Raw genomic sequence first — 20,110 nt, forward strand, 5'->3', positions numbered from 1 at the left:
CCTCCCTGGAAATGGTCACTTGTGAAACAAGAATGAAAGTAAACCATATGTGTTGTTTGTAAACATGGTGCATTCAAAGCCATGCAAGATTAAATCTTATATGTTACGGAAAACAGGTGAGTGGTCGAAGCTTGTATTTCCTCCATTGTTCTCTCCTTTGTCTCCGGTACCAACTTGGCCCCGAATAGAACAGTTAAGGCTGTGGTTACTGAGAAAAAGAAAAATGGTCCTGCAATGAAGTTTTCTGATACATTTTAGTTCAGAAATGTAATGTTAATTTACTCTGATAGGGAGGGAGGGAAATGGACCATGTTTTAGTTAAACGAATCTATTGTTTCCAGATTTTAGGGCGAGCATCGATCTCGGAATTGCTACATACCTCTGACATTATGATCCATGGTATTCCCCCAATCCTATTGTGAAAGTTTTAGCACAGACCTGAGTTTGCAGTACTGATCAGTACAGGGACTTGTTTGTTTCGCTATTTTGATAATACAAGGTTTTTGGGTTGTTACATCCTACTAAAACGTATTAATGTATCAGTACATTGCACGTATACAGTATACAGATGTAATATGCAGGGTCTTTTAAGACCGATATGTGGAAATGCAGAAGGGTTCACCAGCATTGTTCATCCTTGGGAATGATCACTTGTAAATATACGGATGAAAGTAAGCCATATGCGTATTGCTTATACATATTGGTGCATTCCTGTCCATTCCTTATGTCTTAAATGTACAGAAAATGAGCGATAGATGCTTGTATTTCCTCCAGTGTTCTCCCCTTTGTCTCCGGGACCAACACGGCCGCGAATACAACAGTTAACCCTGAGATTCCCAAGAAAAAGAAAAATGTTCCTGCAATCATATTTGCTGATACATTTTAGTTCAGAAATGTAATCTTAATTTACTCTGTTAGAGAAGAAACGGAGAATGACCTGCTGCGCTCCATTCCATCATAAAATTGAAACTGTAAGTAATGACCCAAGCAGTGGACCAATTGACTAGAGTCACCAGGCTTCCAGCTTGAGCTTTAACATTGATAGGAAATATCTGACAAATAGTATGGACCATGTTTTAGTCAAATGAATCTCTTGCCTACAGCTATTGGGGAAAGCTAGATATGCAAGCAACGGCGAAGATTTCGATCTCGGAATTGGCACATACCTCCGACATTATAATCCACGGTATTCCTCCCAAGCCTATCGAGTAGAATGTAGCACCGATCTGTGTTTGCAGTATTGATCAGTTTACACATATAGTTTGGCTTAATATGTACTTATAGTTGTTTAGATGCATGCAGGCTCTACAAATAATCATGTATTGTGTTCATGATTACAACATTGACAAAATAGGTAAAATATGTAAGACAGACTGAAGTACCAATGTGCCGGTAAATGCCACAGACGGAGTAACTGCCTTCAGATCGGGGAATTCCTGATTGTAAAATAGCATCAAAGTTTTCAGGAAAAAAAAAAGAAAGAAAGAATTGGAAAGCTTTAAACAGGAAGGACAATCTCTTGAAAAAAATTAACTAAATTTTGCAATACCTTAAAGTAGAATGACAGTCCCTGAAGAAAACAAGCAAAACACAGTCCACTTGCAGAAACCTGCATAAAATTGGATTGATTCCATATTTACTTGTTTGTTCAACAATTTTACCATCTTGAAATGAATTTTTTATGAAACTAACCAATAGGAGCGGTCGTCTACCGGATCTATCCATTAAAAATAAACCTAAAATAGATGCCGGAATCTGCAAACAACAATGTAATTGGCATGTCTCGGAAATGCTTGGAACATAATTTTACATCAACTCCAAGTTGGAAAAGAAGCCATGAAGGTACCTGTACAATAGCTAAAACTTGAAGGCCAAGGTTACCTGATATGCCTGTGGCAAACAAAACTGTGTCTTCTTTGAATAATTTCTGCTGCAATAATTATATAGGAAACAACATGGAAGACATAAATTTACCGGCTTCGTTGAATATGCTACCGGTATAATATGCCATAGCACTATTTCCTCCTAGTTGTTGCAATAACATTAGGCCAACTCCAATCTGCAGAGTTCAAGAAGCCATATGTGAAATCATCAGGAAAGTCTTTAAAAGAAATTAGCATACTAATCGAATGTTACTCGAAGTTCACAATGAGTGCATTAGCATATCTCCTTTGGAACAATTCGAGGAAACTTTCTTCTGTCTGTTGCTCAAGAGTTTCCATATAAACCTACAAGATATTGTAAGCACATAACATTTCTTGTTATCATGAGGAAAACTATGTGTTCACAGAAGTAACAAGATATCAAGCCAATACGCTACTCTGATATCAGAAGCTTCTTCGGAAATGTCCGAGTCCTTTCCCCTTAGACACTTCAAAGAAGCCTCAAACTCTTTCTCTCGACAGGATTTTGCCTGCAGAAGTCGGTCATGTTTTGCATTCACGTGTTCGATTTAACATGTTGTGTACTTGAAAAGCATCCAAAGATTGGGAGACTACTATGTTAGGCTTACCAGCCATCTAGGGGACTCCGGAATAAAAAACAAGCCTATAATCTGTACTACACAGGGGATTGCACCTGAAGGAAACGGAATGGATAAAAAACTTAAGTAAACTAACACTACCTTTAGCTTAAGTTAATATGAAAATTGTAGATACCGATCATAGCCAGTGTGCGCCACGAAATGATTGTTCCAGTGAAAAATATGAGTACAAACCCACAAGTAGTCATCAACTGCACCATTAAGAAGCTTAAATCGAATTAACGATAAGCTGAAAAATCACATTTTCAATTATGGGTTTAGTATAGTTTACCTGATTTGCCGATGCAAATGATCCACGGTGACTCTTAGGTGTTATTTCAGCTATGTAAACAGGTACCTGTTTTCATATAGAAAGCTCAGCTATATATCATCGTTAAGTTACTTCAAAACTGTTTCAAGCTGATGAAATATGTATGAACTACAAACTTTAGTACATTACCATGTAACAAATCACACCAACCCTGATTCCGATCAACAGCCTTCCGATGTCCAGCCACAAGGCATTCTTCCAACAGAAAGTAAACATACACTTCTTACGATCTTTCTTACGAATTGTTCCATTATCGAATTCAAAGCTAAGCGTAGCTTTACCGGAAAGGAAATAATTTAAAGTGGAAGTTAACCTTTGAGAATGCCATTGATAGCCACCCAGCAGTGCAGAAGACATCAGAGAACCACATTGTCTGTTTCTCAAGAGTATATGAACACATTAATTTAGAAGAATATGTAAAGGCTTAACCAAACAAATATAACTTACCCGTTTTCGACCGATAAGATCAGTTATCTTCCCACTTAAAATTGCTCCTACCAATTCCTCCAATTGTCATTATTGAACCGAAAACAGAGTACTGCAAATTGGTGTCAAAGATTACACATCTATATTACTAGGATTCTTCGTTTCTGCACTATATCTATATCTATGTCCAATACATATTCAAATATAAATAGGAGATAAACTTCGAAAAAATTAACTATACCTGTGTTTATCACTCACAATAATCCGAGTAAGATAGTTAAATAAAGTCACCTACAGCTTTCTTGTGCTTTAAGAAAGTAAATTGAGTAGGAAAAAAAAAGTAGAAAAGATTGGCATGCACTAACTGCTGACACAGAGAGGCTCAAGTCTTCCATGATCCCATTATGCACAGGTGATGAATAACCAATCTGGGTTCATTTTCAAAGTTAGTTCATTATATCATATACTTACATATTAATATAAATTTAAGGTTCTTTTTGTTAAAAAATGTTGAAGATCTTCACGTTGAGGATATGAAGAAGAAGAAGAAGAAAGGGAAGAGCTTACAGAATAGCCATAGCAGAAAGAGCCACAAACGGAAATAAACGTACTGAAGACGAGAACAGATGTCAATGAGGAAGCTGCCGGCGATGATGGCATGTTAAGGTCGCCGGTAATACTGTCACCGCCGGCGCCACCATTGATGCTTGGTTTTGTTTCATTTGGCGGTCCATATCTGCCTGTTAACAGCCCTTCTTCCATGCTTTCCCTCTCCGCTTTTCCTACTTCTGAAATTGTTGAAGAACCAAGTCAAACGTTGAATCTATATCTCTGCCCTTTGTTTTCCATGATACAACTTTCAACCTTTTCTACATAAATAAAGAAATACCCACCTAATTTCTTTTAGCAGTATTTTATGTTTACATTTGCGAAAGTACACAAATGATCCCGATTATAGGATACTATTTTGTTGAGTCTTTCAACTATTAAAAGTTATAAAATGGTTCATCAACTATAAGAAGTTATTTTGATGAGTCCATCGACTATTAAAAGTTACAAAATGGTCACTCAACTATTCATTATTTTTTAAACTCATCATTTTTCGTTAAAAATTAATGATCATCTGAGTTAGACGTCAACATGTTGATTAAGATATGATAAAATCTAATCCATAATTGGAGAGTACTAACTGCTGGTACAGAGAGGCCCAAATCTTGCATGATCCCATTCTCCGCTGGTGATGCGTAACCAACCTGGGTCCATTTTCAAAGATAGTTCATAAAGGTAGCAAATACAATCTAAGAAGCACGGGGACGGCAAAGGAGACCCGTTTCAAGTACCCGATACGTTTCTGGTACGGGGATGGTTCAGGGACGGCTGAGGGACGTACCGGGCATGTGCTACAGTGGCAGGGTACGGCTGACCGAAATAGGGGATGGTCAAAGCTTATCTGGGACGTTTCGGGGACGTACCCAGAGGTAATTTTGGCTGAGGAGACAACCTCCGAGGACGAAGAAGTGGGATCTTCAGCCGAGGATGAAGAAGAGGATGCAGAACCCCAAACCCAGTCTACTCCATTGATCCAAAAGAGCCCACCTCCCAGGAAGCTTGATCCTGCGATAGCCGTCGCGGGGAATGAAGAATCTGAGGAATCCGGGACTGAGTCAGAATCTGAATCCGAATCCAACACGGCTACGCCGAATGTCAAGCCTCTTGCGACGAAACCCATGGAAGACATGAACGCGAAGAAACCCAGATCCGAGACTGTTGAAAGGTATGTTGGATTACTCTGCTAAAAAAGAGGCTGATCCTTGTGTTGATATGAATGCATTTTATGATTTTGTTAAGAAATCGATTCGTACTGAATTACTGATGTTACGAAAGCACAGTTGATGGATAAGATTAGAAGGTTAAAGAAAATGTTTGAGAACAATGCCGGGAAAGGTAAAAAGGGTGAGGATCGAAGTTTCTCTAAATCCCATGAACATAACGCATTTGAACTGTCGAAAAAGATATGGGGAAAAGAGGGGATTAGTGGGAAAGTTAAGTCTTCAGCTACTAAATCCAATGGCAAAGCCAAGGCAAATAACAAGGCAGTGGTTGCATTGAAAGCAGAGTTTCATTCTTCACCTGATAAGAAAGTAGATATTGGGGTGCCAATGGAGGTCGATAAGGTGCCTAAGAGTTCAATTAGTAATTTGTTTGATAAGAGGTTTTGTGTGTCTGGCTTAGAAGAGGAACTTCTAAAGCATAGTTTAGATATGGTTGACAGTGAAAGGAAGGCAACTTTAGAGGCGAGATGGAGGAAATTGCAAATTGCCGAATTAGAACTGTTTATTGAGCGAAATGAATTGGTCAAGGAGCATGTCAAGTTGATATTTTTATTTGACTTTATTTATAATTTTTTATATATATTTATAATTTTAAAATTATTTTATATGCCGTCCCCGTACCCTGTAATTTTAAAAATTATCGTTTTCCGTCCCGTCCCCATCCCCGTATCCGTCCCCGTATCCGTGCAACATAGAATACAATCATCTATGGTATGTTTTCATTCAGTTTTTCCCCAAACTTGTATCAAATCTTCATGTTAAATATGAAGAAGAAAGTGATCAACTTACAGAACAGCCATAGCAGAAAGAGCCATAAACAGGAACAAACGTACTTAAGACGTGAAGAGGTGTCAATGAGGAAGCTGATGACATGTTAAGGTTGTCGGTAAGACTGCCACCGCCGGAACCATTTCTAATTGGTTTTGTTGCATTTGGGGATTCATACCTTCCTGTTAATAGCCCTTCTTCCATGCCTTCCCTCTCCATTTTTACAATTTTACCGCTTTTGAAATCTTTTAAACAAACAAATTAAATGTGAATCTATATATCTGCCTTTTGTTTTCTTTTTCAAGTATAAAATATATAGACGTGGAGGTAACGGATACGAATGTGAGATGAGACCAATGTTCAACTAACCTAATGTTAATATTGAAATTAATAAATATCAAAAGAAAAAGGACTTAGTAGCCCGTTCTAAAAGATATACAGATCATGTTCTATATTTTAAAATGAAGCCCCTAAAAAGATTAAAGATACTATCAAAATCTTCGTTTGTAACTTTCTCGAGAATCAAATGGAAAGTTTGTTTTCTCTTCAAACGAAAATGTCCTCAGGACACAAAAATTGTACATAGACGAGACTGAATGATATCCATTCGTGGAACCACTAAATCTTGAAATCTTGTGACATGTCATAGGCCGCACTTTTATATGGACAGACCTGGACCCAAAATTCCAGACACAAAAGTTGCACATAAACGAGTCCGAATTACATTTATGTGTGGAACCATTAAATCTTGCAATCATGTGACATGTCACATGCTACACTTATATATGGACAGACCTAGACTCAATAATTGATAAACTCGTGATCATTTTATATTCTTATAATATATATATATAATAGTAATTATGTCTAATAATATTAAGTATTTAAATTTTAATTCACACTGAAACTTGAATATGAAAAAAATAATGTTAACATGAAAATATATAATGTTAATATGAGGAGATATAATATTAACATGAAGAGATGTAATGTTAAAGTGAAGAGATATGATATTGACATGAATATATATAATGTTAACATGAAGTGATAAGTGATGTTAACCTAAAGAGATATAAAATTAACATGAAGAGATATAGAGTTAATATAAAAGGATGTTTGATGTTATCATAAAAAGATGTGATGTTAATATGGAGAGATATGATATTAACATGAAGAGATGTGATGTTAACATGAAGTGATGAGTGATGTTAACATAAAGATATATAAAGTTAACATGAAGAGATGAGTGATGTTAACATAAAGAGATATACTGTTAACATGAAGAGTTGTGATGTTAATATGGAGAGATATGTTGTTAACATGAAGAGATATGATGTTAACATAAAGAGACATAATATTAACATGAAGAGAAGTTCATTTCTGAAATTTTTATGGCCCTAAGGCAAACTTAAAAATTAGACATCTAATAATAAATATTTAAAAGAAAAATTCTAAAATGCTTGTCGAGCATGGATGAACAACGTTAACGATGAGTACCGTTAAATTAATTTATAAAACATTAAACTATAAAATATTAAACGTATAATTATAAATTAGTTGAAAATCTAAATATAATTTGATTAAAATATAATATTTATAAAACATTAGTTTTTATAATCTTATTTTAATTATATTTAGATCAAATATTAATTTGAGAAATTTATAAACCATAATTTATTTTTATAGTTTTGAAGCTCCCGCCATCGTCACCGTTGTCACTGTTGCCATCACCGTCGCAGCTACCTCCACCACAACTACCATTACCGTCATCGCCGCCGCCACCGTCGCCAACACCGTCGTCACTGGTATCATCTTTCGTCGACGATTTAGTCTTTGTCGTTCGCCTACGGTGAAAGATGATACTGGTGGCGGAGACGACGTCGATGGTGACGAATAGAGCTTCAATGCTATAAAATAAATTAGGGTTTATAAATTTCTCAAATTAATATTTGATCTAATTATAATTAAAATAAAATTATAAAAACTAATGTTTTATTAATATTGTATTTTAATTAAATTATATTTAGATTTTTAAATAATTTATAATTTATGTTTAATACTTTATAATTTAACGTTTTATAAATTAATTTAATGGTGCTCATCCGTGCTCGTCGAGCGTGGTAGCATCATCCTATTTAAAATCATTTAAGAGTAGACAAAAATCAATTACTAATTTACTTGTAAATTATTTTTTTATTTTGCTCATAATAAATATATTAAATTTCAAATAAAACAATTCAAAAAAATTATTAAACACTCAACTACTCACAAAACAATTTATACGAATATTTTTAGATGTACTATTACTAATAATAGTGTCTATACCAATATGGTCAAATAAATTTTTCTCAATACATAAAATGGCTAGATCATCCAACTTTTCTTGTAATATTAACTATGTATCTTAAATAAGTTTTCTACAATTTTAATTTAAAAAACTTTTTTCAGCAAATGCAACTGTCATTGCTTTTCTTCAGGGGATCTACAAAAGCCATCAATATTGTTTGTTAGTGCATCTAAAAATATATAAACTAAGTTTGCCCGTCGCATCTCTTTGCGAGTGAGTCATATTGCTAACATAGTCTACTAAATGTATTGTTTCATGGGACACAAGTTTCAAAAAAAATAATATTTCAAATGAATCTTAAAGGATATTAATATAGTGTTTCAAGGGAAACTATCTTAAGGAAGATAAATTTGGTGTTTTAAAGGAAGCACTTTCAACGAATGTATTTCGAGAGTGAGATGAAATTTTAAAGAGAAATAATTTTTTCTACCAGCCCCATCCATTTTTCTCCACCTAGATCAATTCCAAATCTATAAAGCGGTTCAAGTATTATCATCCTCGTGTAGATAGTTTTCTGATTTATACGTAATATTGTACGATTGCCTCACTCAATATTCTGAATATTAATTTGTAGAGTTGGAACTCAAAGTACCACAGAAATTATTAGGAAAGTAAACATTTTTTTCCATCTATACCGACTCTTTTCTAGACTGGATTGACCATTTAAGTCAGAGATGAAAAATGCAATTCATCACACTAGTAGACTACATTAACTACATAGTACATACACTTAGATGCATGTTCAGACATAGGTATGAGAACACGACTCTGAATAAATCCTCTTAACACAAAAAGATTTGGAGCATATCCGTGTTAGATGCATACTCGTATCCAACGATACTCGCACTCAACTCCAAATACTATAGCTAGAAAGTGAAACGACTTCAGATCCAAGGAATACGGCTGCAAACTGAGCAGCAGCAACATACTCGAGCAGAGAGCAATTCTACCTGCAATGAAAAGGGCATCTCAGATATACATATGTAACTCTATATAAATCAATGATAAAGGAAAATAAAGTATATCAATGAAGATTTGGGAGTATAAAAATGGATTGAGTGGCTGTCACTGCATGCAATTTGTTAGCATTATCCATTGTTCTCTCAATTTGAAGGATTATGTCAACTTTTTTTATTATTAAAAAAATAGAACAACTACATAATATTTAGTTATTTGCAAAATGAATCTCACGCAGTTGGTTGGCTTCTTCTTCCATATCGTTCTCCAGTTTCCCAAACCTATAATGGACAGTTCCTCTAAGCAAGGGAATGATGCCTACGAAATTCACTTAATTGTGTCAATAGCTTCATGAATCAGAGTAATGATATAAAGGAAACAGCAGTACAGCATGAACAAGTTAATCAAATATTTATGGGGGAAAAAAAGAAAATATATAATGAAAGAGAGAAAGAAATGATGCAGAGAAAAGAAACTAATGAAGTATTACCTTTTCATCGAAGAGAGTTGGAGAGGCAATCTCTGAGTTGTTTCCTTCTGCAGCAGAGATGAATGTTTTCAGTGTAGGACAAGTTTCGATAGTAAGACTTATCAGCAAGGGGAATTCAAAGTAATTTCCATGGCAGAATCTCGTCAGTTTAGGAAGGTCTTTGAGAAATAGGAATTGTAGAATACGAAACGTTTTCTGATTCATCATTTCTTCTTTCGCTAATCCTTTCGCAGATATCACATTTTCCAGATTCTCACAATTTTCGACCTTTAGCATCTTGAGTTGAACAAAACTTTTCACCATAGAGGACGAAAACATGAAGTTCAAATTATGACAGCACTCGATAGTCAAGTGTGTTAGATTTTGGGCATAAGAATGTGTGGACAGAAGCTTGTGTCTCCAAACTCGCTGAATGTTGATTGAAGATTGCTCCAAATCCTCCAAGCTCGGAAAAACCTGCATACGGTATATATAGTCTTGAATGCATGAACAAACATTTCAATTTTTAATGAATGCACATCAATGATGATTGAAGCTAACTATTCATTACTGTTAACTACTCCAAGAATGTGAATCTATAAAGGCTAAAAGACCAAAAGTTACTTGTATGCAAAGGGATTGATGGACTTTTAAAACGATATAAAAAAGTCATTTTGAACTGATTCATACCTTTTCTATGAACAACTGTTGAAGGATAACATTAAGATCGCCTTCCCAGTGCCCTACATATTTGCCTTTAGTTGATTGTAGTCCATGCAGCATCGGAGTGCTTAACTTCCCATTTGTGAAAAATTCCATCTTTGGACACCATCTGATGATTACTTCTTCCAAGGAGGGAAATACTAAGGTATACTTCCCTGAGCAGAAACTTGATAGGATCGGAAGACTAACAAGTTCTAAAGACTCGAGTTGGGAGAAAACGATGCCATTCATTACTTCATCAGTTGTTGAAGCTATGATTTCTTTTAACATATGGCAATCAGTAACACACATTCTTGTGAGTTGCGAAAAACATAGGTTTGTAAGTGCTCCATGCCATATCTCCTTCATATTGCTGTTCCGAATCACATGTAATTCTTCTAAATTGGGGAATGCTTCCTGAGAAATTAGGAAAAATGTATGTTCAATAAAAAAATTGTCTAAACTGATGCCATATCCCCTATTTTACCTCAATTTTATAGGTTCATCAATTGGGTCCTATCGCGAACTTCATCAAGACTGAATTTATGTCACAAATTCTAACAGATGCATATGTATTTAGTTAGTTTTGTGAACTGTTACCTCAGAGACCCAAAACAGGGGTTGTTGAACAGAGATTAGAGCTTGTCTCTCTCCTTGTGTTTCTCCAAAGTTGATATACTCCCTAGCCAGATTCTCTACCTTGCTGCAATCACTCACCTCCAATTTTTTCAAGGATGGCCATTCCGTAGTATGCACCTTGGAGTAGAAACCCTTCAATTTGTGTAGCACTCGAAGAGTCAACTCTCTCATTTTAGGAAACACAAACTTGGTGATTGATTTGAGTTCGATCATTTGGGCGGATGTCACTGCGTGTGACTCACTGGATTTGAATCCGCCATCATCATCAGGTCCAATTATTCCTTCTACCGACTTACATTCCACTATTGCCAGAGTTTCTAGCTTTTCAAGTCTTTTCACCATACTAAAAGGTAAAATATTGGAAAGTCTTTTACAGTTTTTCACCCTGAGGATGGTCAATTCATTAAATGAATTCATAGTGGGTTTATCGTGCCATATCTTTCTGCACTTCCCAATGCCTTCAATGCTCAAACTGTTCAAGTTAGGGAACACAACCTGCAGATTTTATTTAAGTTATTAATACGAAAAAGAAGTTGGAATGCTACTTGAACAAGAGAAAACCATACAACAAGAAAGGAAAAATGATACAAAAAAGCGAAGGAAGAAAATCACCTTTTGGTTGAAAAGGGTTGGGGAATAAGCCTCGGAGTTTTCTCCATGGCAGAATGTCCCTAATTTTGGAAGCCTACTGAGCTCCAGCAATGCCAATTTACTGAAACAGTAAGTCTCGGTCATCCCTTCTTCTGCAGCTTCATCTGTAAAGATTACTTCTTCCATGTTCTCACAATTGACAAGGCCAAGTTCAATGAGTCCCGCAAAATTTTTGATTAAAAAGGATGGAAATATATATTCCAAATTGTGGCAACCCTTCACAGTTAGAAATGTTAACTTATGAACACTAGAGGATATAGCACTGTGTGGTTCATCTGGCCATAATTTTTGGATGTTAGTGGACGATAGCTCCAACCGATACAAATTGGCACACAAAACCTGCAACCATTCAAGTTCAACAGCAGGAAACAAAACAATTTAAACTATAAAGTAACTAATTTTTTAGAAAGGTTCAATTCAAGGAACTAATTTTTAATTAATTGCTGGCTTAATTATATCTTAAAGCGATTTTCCCAAAAAATCATTTTTTCTTAACTATTTACGTGTCAGACACCGTTAAAAAAAATATTACGGATTTAACACCCTTTGCAGATCTCATAAACCACGTGTAAAGATCAAATATTATTTTTGTAAATTATTTTAAAACAATATCTAATATATAATTAATTTTTGTTAGAGTGATTTTTATATAAAAACGTCAACTTTTTTTATTTATTTTTTGTGTGTACAAAAAAAACTTTCTGCATTAAAATCTTTAAATATTTTTTTCAAATTATTTTATAACTCAACAAATTGTGATTTTTACATGAAATTACACAATATGTTTAATCTAGTATAGGAAAACTTTGAGGATAAGTAATTTAAAATATGAAATTACAAAATGATGATTATGATGATGATAAGAAATATTTTATAATTTAAAAAATTATAAATTTCATATATTTTGAAAATTTTATTGACTTTTAAAATTAATTGTTTAAAAATATAAAAAAAATATTAAAATAAACTTTTAATTACAGTTGAGTGATCAAATGAATTATTATTCATTAATTATTATTTTTTAACAATAGTTAATAATGTTTATTCATTTTTAATAAAATTAGAATTTAATATTTATTTTATATTTTTTAAAATTAATATTAGAAATAATATTTTAAATATATATGTGATATTTTTTAGCTTTACATTTTTTTATTGAATTTTGTTACAAGTTTAGAGAGTAACATAAAAGAAAGGAAAATCTTTAGATTTTCATGTATGTATTTATACTTTTCTTTTAGAAACATTTTACCATAATTTTTCTTAATTAATTTGAATAATAGAAGAATAAATGATTAATTTAAATTATAACTCATATGTTTAAAATTCAATAAAAATATAATAAAAAAATTAAAAGCGAATAAAATTCAATAAAAAATGTAAAGATAAAAAATATCACATATATATTTAAAATATTCTTTCTAATATTAATTTTTTAAAAATATAAAATAAATATTAAATTATAATTTTATTAAAAATAAATAAACATTATTAATTGTTGTTAAAAATAATAAATAATAAATAATAATTCATTTGATCCCTTTTTTTATAAGAATTCATTTGATCCCTCAATTGTAATTAAATGTTTATTTTAATATTTTTATATTTTTAAACAATTAATTTTAAAAGTCATTAAAATTTTCAAAAATATATAAAATATATAATTTTTTTAAATTATAAAAATATTTCTTATTATCATCATCATCATTTTGTAAAAGAAATACTAGTTACAAATTTTTTATAAAATTTTTTATATTTTAAATTACTTACCTTCAAAGTTTTCCTATACTAGGTTAAACATATTATGTAATTTCATGTAAAAATTAAAATGCTAGATCCATAATATTTTTTATAACGGTGTCTGACACGTAAATAATAAAAAAAAAAGTGATTTTTGGGAAAATCGCTATATCTTAAAGCCCATTACCCTGGGAGAATTTTCTTTCTATTTAAAAAAATCTAGAAATTAAAATAGTGATTTGACTACACTAAACAGAAAAGAAGCGAAGCGAAGAGAAGAGAGTGACCTTATCATTGAAAAAGGGTGTGTTTTCGCCATCTCTTGTACATGCCATTGCATACATCTTTGGACAATCATCTACTACAATTTTATCCAATGATGGACATTGCAGAGTTATATTTCCCATGCAAAAACTCTTCAACTCTGAACATGACTCCAGTCTTATCCTCTGAAGATATGGTAGCCAGACTGTATCCATCGCAGTTTCCTCTGCTTCTTTCTCGATAATGCACTCCATCATGGGACATCTTTTCACTGTTATATCTTTCAATTGCACAAGCTCCAAGGCCATGGAAACGTTAAATATGTATTTCAAGCTATTACAGTCCTCAACTTCTAAAACTCGTAGGTTCTTGAAATCTACACTTTTCTCCTTCCATATTTCCATTGACTTGGAAAATTCGGAAAGGATCAAATGACTGATGCCTTGGTACCCAACCTTCATAAAGTGATCAAACAGAGAAACAAGGGTTAAAGTTCATAAAGGATTCAAGGTTACAACTAAACAACACGAAAGGAAGAAAGAGATTCAGGAATAAAATAGATTACCTAAAGCTAAATTAAAGGAATGCAAAACAGTGAATACCTTTTTTGAATGCAATTGTTGGACAGTGCTGTCAAGGTCACCACTCCAATGTTCTTTACCTTCATATTCTACACTTTGCAACAACGGCGCACTTAAAACTCCCTTACAAAATATCTCCAACTGGGGACAGCCACTCACTCTCACTTCCTCTAAACATGGGAACCCAAATGTGTGGTATCCTGAACAAAAGCTCTTAAGTCGTCGTAGATTCACAAGCTCCAAACTTTTCAACCTGCTGAATATAATGTCGCACGTTGCTTCATCTTCCCCACTTCCAACTATTTCCTTCATTGAAGTGCAACCCCATATTATCAGTTGTTTGAGTTGAGACAGACCCTGCACTGCTAGACATGTATCCAAGTATTTCATTCCACTGCAATTCCACACCTTCAAGGTGGTGAGATTTTGAAACGATGCTGAGGATGATCCTAAGCTCATCAGATTCCAACAAAAGTCAACTTCAAGAGTTTCAAGGTTGGGTAGAATGCGGTCCACTTGTACGTCTTGCTTCCACAAGTAATGTTTTAGACCATGAAGAGATACCTCTAGTTTTCTAATTGTTGACAGTGTCCTATCATACGTCCCCTTATTACCAGTATCTCCTTCAATACAGAATAACTCTTTGATTTCACAATCAGAGATACAAAGCTCTTCTAGATCGTAAAATCTTTCAAGGAAAGAAATTTGGAAATCAGTAACTGATTTACGTATCTTGCTTCGCACCTTTAATTATTTGATGAAAAAGGCTGCTTGGAAATTGACCATCATTTATCATTGCGATGTAATCACTATCTAATGTCAGGCGTTGTAGTTTAGGGATGACCTGAAAACCAATCAAAAAGCAATTATGGAGTCACTATGTTCATCTTCGTATATTAAGATCTAGTAATGGCTATGAGAAGAAAATTGCAAACACAGATAATTAAGTCTTGACTGGCGAATCTATTAGCTAAGTTGGTACCTATTGATTTTTGTAGACCAACATGTGGAAAACGGCAAAAACGAGAGTGGATAGAGAGGGAAAAAGGAAAAAAGAATTTTATTTTTATAAATACAAATTTGTAACAGCGTGTCAAATATCAAATCACTGAATTAATATTTTAATTGAAAATAAAGCAGAACATATAGAGTGGGAGCGAGAGGGTTTATACCTTTTCATCCAAGAAAAGTGGTTGTTGGGAGTCAAGTTGTTGGTTGTGAGTGATGAGTTGTGTACCAAATATCTTCATTTCCCCACAATCGTCTGCATATAACTCTTTTAACATTGGCCACTTTGTGGTATGCCTACCCGGGTAGAAACATTTGCATTCTGGTAGCCCCGAAAGCCAAAGGTAGGACAGCTGATCAAACTCGAAAGTGACAGTAGTTTCCGAATCCAATCCTTCATCTACTTTAGAAATAATCTCCTCCACTGGACAACCCATTATACTAAGACTACTGAGTTGTGGGAGGTCTCTGGCTACTGAGGCTGGAAATACATTCTTCAGACTCGCACAATTCCAAACATCTATTTCATGTAGATTTTTAAATGAAAAAATGTCTTTGGGACCGTTTTTCCAAATATATTTCAAGTTTGATAAATTTGTAAGTCTGATTACTCTTAGTTTGGGAAATGAATTTGGTGGAAGTGGGTTCTCCCATATCATCTTCAACTTTGTCAAGAAGGAAATTTTCATTTTCTCCAAACTGGGAAATGCAACCTGCACTCATCATGTCAAAATAATGAAATTAAGAGGTACCGCTACAAATACATATATATGCATATACATACAAGCAGAGTCGACGCTACAAACTTTCGTGGAAGTTGTTTTGTGGACCGGATCATCTTCAATTATGTATTAAATAATTTGTTATATTTGTTTATATTTTGTATTTAATTTAAATTTTATATAATGTTAATATTTATCTTATAAAAAAATTAAATCAATTTACTCTATCATGATTTGATAATATATAAAAATCAGGAATTTAAGAACGCTAAAAACAATAATTAAGATACCTTATTGTCGAACAGAACATGATTAGAGAAGCATTGGTTGCCTTTCATTGAAGATCTGTATACGAAACCCTCCAATTCTGGACAGTTGTATATACTCAGTGACTTCAAGGTAGAAAATTCAATAACTTGAGTTTGGTAATCGGAGCAAAATCCAATCAAATGAAGAAGATCCTCTAGCCGTAAGAACTTTAACCGAGGAAATATTGATAAAGTTATACCAGTTTGGGTTTCTTCTTCTATTTCCTCCATGAAAACGACCTCTCTTAAGCAATAGCATCGAATTATCGCAAAGATTGTGAGATGCACTAGACATTTAGCCATAGAAAATGAAAACAGGTGTTTTAAGCTTCCACAACCCTCGATTTCCAATCTTGTCAGCTTCTCGTAAGTGCATAAAGATGTACTTGAAAGTTGGTTGTGCCATACCCTTGTAACATTAATCGACTTCAGCTGCAAATTCTCCAAGGAAGGGAACGATATCTACAACCATACAAATGATTTCAGGAAATATTTGAAATAAAAATTTAAAAGACATTGAATTGTAAATACCTTTTCATTGAAAAGTGGCAACTCATGTTGAGGTAATGAGCTGGTAGCACCGGTTTCGTGTTGACGGCAAAAGCTAATGAGATTAGGAAGATAATGCAGTGCCAGGGACTGTAATTGAGGAAATTCATATTCATCATTAATAATGTATTGAGTATCCAAACCATTTTGGATATGTAGATTCTTCAAATGCGATATGCTTTCTTCCTCTGTTAACTCCTGCAATGCAATCTTCACACCTTTGAGTTCACCCAAATGTAAATCTTCAGTTCTTTTCAACAACTTCTTAATTCCAAGATCCAATGTAACCCCCTAGACCCGGCCTATGCGTTTCGACTAAGTCTAGTGGATCACATTATAATTATTAAAGACATTTTTCGCAACCGTTATTCCATCAATATAAAATCACATTATAAAAACATGAAATTATAAACAATTTATACTATCAAAATCCAACTTGTAAATATAGTACAAATAAATAATAATTTAATTTAAAACATGTCTTCAAATTCCAAATCACAATAAACCGAGCAGTAGTAGCAAAAGTGTTATCATTATAAAATCCTATATTTTAAAATATGGTCCATGTCACCAAAATAAAGTAAACTTGCCAGATAAAAACATTACAATCTGATTTACTTCAAGAGATATGTTGATCCTCCAAGTGCTCGAACCAAGGTATCTACCCAACAGTATCTGTAAGGGGAAAACATTTTCAAAAGGTGAGCTAGGCTCAGTGTGTCCCAACATTTCCATAAAATCACAATAAGTACAAATCATATTCCAGTAATCTCACAAATTCGTAAAAGAGTTTAACTTTTTGAAAATCATAGTTTAAACCCTTTTCTGGTACACCATCAGTAGTTCCCAAAATTATTTTCCATATAGCTTAATTTATGCACATAGCAAAAAGAAAGCCGACTTAAGGATAGGCTCCGAAGCTTGTATCCTTAAGCCCAAGTCAATAAGTCCATATAGCTTACCCTAAGCACACAGCAAAGGAAAGCCGACCTAATGAAACATCTTGGGGCCCTCAAGAGTCACATTAGGCCCAGTTAGCTTGATCAGAGCTATTCCATCGTATTTCAATTCCAAAATTCAATTGCACCGTGACATAAACTCCATAAATCCAAAAACATGGTAATCATATACCATTTCAAAACAAAAATTAGATAGCAGCTATATTCCATAAATTGTCACATTAAATTGGTGCATCCATAAAACAATAGCCAATGAATTCGGTGTACCACGTATTAAAACCAATAAAACAGTTCAATAACAAGTAGGGAACACACCTCGACAATAGATTCAAATAACAAATCTACTGATTGCTGGTTTCACCACGCTCTGCTACAGTTTTCGAACGGGTAAATACTGGCACACGTGGTTTAACTGATCTATAAGAGCTGGGTCGAGCTGTCGAACGATCCGGAGAGTCTCTTGTACCTTCAAACAATAATATTTATCAGTCTCAAATCCTATTTAATTGTTCAAAGCCAAACTTCTTAAGTATATACGCATTTTTCGGGTTTGACTATCAATTTGAGGTATTTCGAGTCTGAATTTGGCCAAACGGATTACAGAATCGGAATCAGGGCGTCGAAAAACATAAAGTATGACTTTTCGAAAATTCAAATTCTTGGTCAAAGTCAAAGTCAACCACTTTGACCGTAGATTTGGAGACCTTCGGATTCGAATTTGACAAAACGGACCACGGAAACGGATTCGGCACGTCGAAAACTATCAGGATAGGTATACTCGGAAAAGATTAACGGTCGTTTAGTGCTCGGTCAAAGCCATTTTAAGTTTTGGTCAAAGAAAGTCAATGGTCAACGGTCAACGGTCAACAGTCAACGGTCGGGTCGGGTCAACGGTCGGGTCGGGTCGGGTCAACGGTCGGGTCGGGTCAGACCGGTCAAACCGATTCAGACCGGTCAAACCGGTTCGAACCGGTTGAAACCGGTCAAACCGGTCAGAACCGGTTGAAAACCGGTTAAACCGGTTTCCAGCAGCCACTCGCCCTGCGGCGGCGCGTGTGGCGCGTGAGGCGTCCTCCGGGGCCCTAAAAATCCCGGAAAAATTTCTAAAAATTATTTTGAGCGATTTCAAGATACTTACAACGATCGGTTCAAATTTTTGAACGGCGGAGAGCTCGATTTCAAATCGGCCGAATCTTTGACTGCACCACCTCCTCACGCGCCGCCGTCTACGGCAGACAAGGTTGACACCAGTGAACTCGGAACGGCACAAGGAACACGATGGTGCGGGAGGTGTCGTAAACGGAGCAACGATCAACGGTGAATTTAAGATTTCCTCGGCGATAGAGCTAACAAAACCGTCGCTACTTTGACTGGAAATTCCCGACGTTTGGCCGCGTTTCGCTTCAATTAATTTGAAGGGTTTGTTCCTCACTCGATGATGAACACAACGGTGGTTTCAAAACAACGATCGGAATTCGGACGGCGTCGGAATCGGCTTTGAAGTAGAGTGCGGGAGGAGGAATTTCACAATTGTTTTCTGTTTTGAAAACAGAAAACCATTCATACGCTTAAATGAAATCTTCTGCCGACACTAAAAGGAGTAATGCAGGGCTTGGTCCCTGAATTTCCTTTAACTTCTAAAATGGCCTACAATTTTGAAAACTTTCGATTTAATCCTCAAATTTTGCCAAATTACTTAATTAAATTTTTTTTTTTTCTAAATTTTATTCCGGGTTGTTACAATTCTCCCCCTCTACAAGAAATTTCGTCCTCGAAATTTACCTTATGAGAATAGTTGAGGAAACTGAGCCTCCATTGACTCCAATGTCTCCCAAGTAGCTTCTGAGGGGCCTCGATTACTCCACTGAACTTTGACCATTGGAATTCGCCTATTCCGAAGAACTCTTTCATCTCTTTCTAAAATCTGAATGGGCTCCTCCTCATATGACAAATCAGGTCTTAGCTCTACTTCTTCAACCTGAATAATGTGACCTGGATCTGGACGGTATCTCCTCAACATTGATACATGAAAAACATCATGAATACGACTTAACTCAGAAGGCAACTCAAGCTGATATGCAACAGGTCCTACCCTCTTCAAGATACGAAATGGTCCAATAAATCTTGGACTTAATTTACCCTTACGCCCGAATCTCAATACTTTCTTCCAGGGTGAAACTTTCAAAAAGACCCGATCTCCCACTTCAAACTGTATATCCTTCCTTCTTTGATCTGCATAAGATTTTTGCCTATCAAATGCCTCTTTCAGACGGTCACGGATTAATCTGACTGTGTCCTCCATCTCTCGCACTAACTCAGGTCCCAACGTTTTCCTA

The 20,110-nt window shown here is 34.8% G+C and overlaps 1 protein-coding gene and 1 pseudogene across 2 annotated transcripts in view; both read right to left on the reverse strand.

The window, feature by feature from the left end:
* Nucleotides 1-487: 487 nt before the first annotated feature.
* On the reverse strand, nt 488-4,100 carry LOC120167252 (annotated as a pseudogene).
* A 4,822-nt stretch (nt 4,101-8,922) lies between these two features.
* Nucleotides 8,923-20,110, reverse strand: part of LOC120167247 — a 78,025-nt gene continuing 66,837 nt past the window's right edge. The window contains exons 4-13 of one of the 2 annotated variants that reach the window (XM_039176318.1): nt 15,042-15,072; nt 14,250-14,956; nt 13,671-14,102; nt 11,956-11,982; nt 11,605-11,868; nt 10,954-11,487; nt 10,342-10,770; nt 9,673-10,128; nt 9,417-9,500; nt 8,923-9,175 (exon numbers count right to left, since the gene is read on the reverse strand). In XM_039176318.1, coding sequence (XP_039032249.1) covers nt 9,110-9,175; nt 9,417-9,500; nt 9,673-10,128; nt 10,342-10,770; nt 10,954-11,487; nt 11,605-11,868; nt 11,956-11,982; nt 13,671-14,102; nt 14,250-14,956; nt 15,042-15,072 — 3,030 coding nt within the window. In that variant the 3' untranslated portion in view covers nt 8,923-9,109. Of the gene's footprint in view, nt 9,176-9,337; nt 9,501-9,672; nt 10,129-10,341; nt 10,771-10,953; nt 11,488-11,604; nt 11,869-11,955; nt 11,983-13,670; nt 14,103-14,249; nt 14,957-15,041; nt 15,073-20,110 lie in introns of those variants that run through there. The other variant, XM_039176317.1, reaches the window with a different exon arrangement.

The sequence above is a fragment of the Hibiscus syriacus genome, unplaced genomic scaffold, assembly GCF_006381635.1.
Source record: "Hibiscus syriacus cultivar Baekdansim isolate YM2019G1 unplaced genomic scaffold, ASM638163v2 tig00111671_pilon, whole genome shotgun sequence".
NCBI classification, from domain to species: domain Eukaryota; kingdom Viridiplantae; phylum Streptophyta; class Magnoliopsida; order Malvales; family Malvaceae; genus Hibiscus; species Hibiscus syriacus.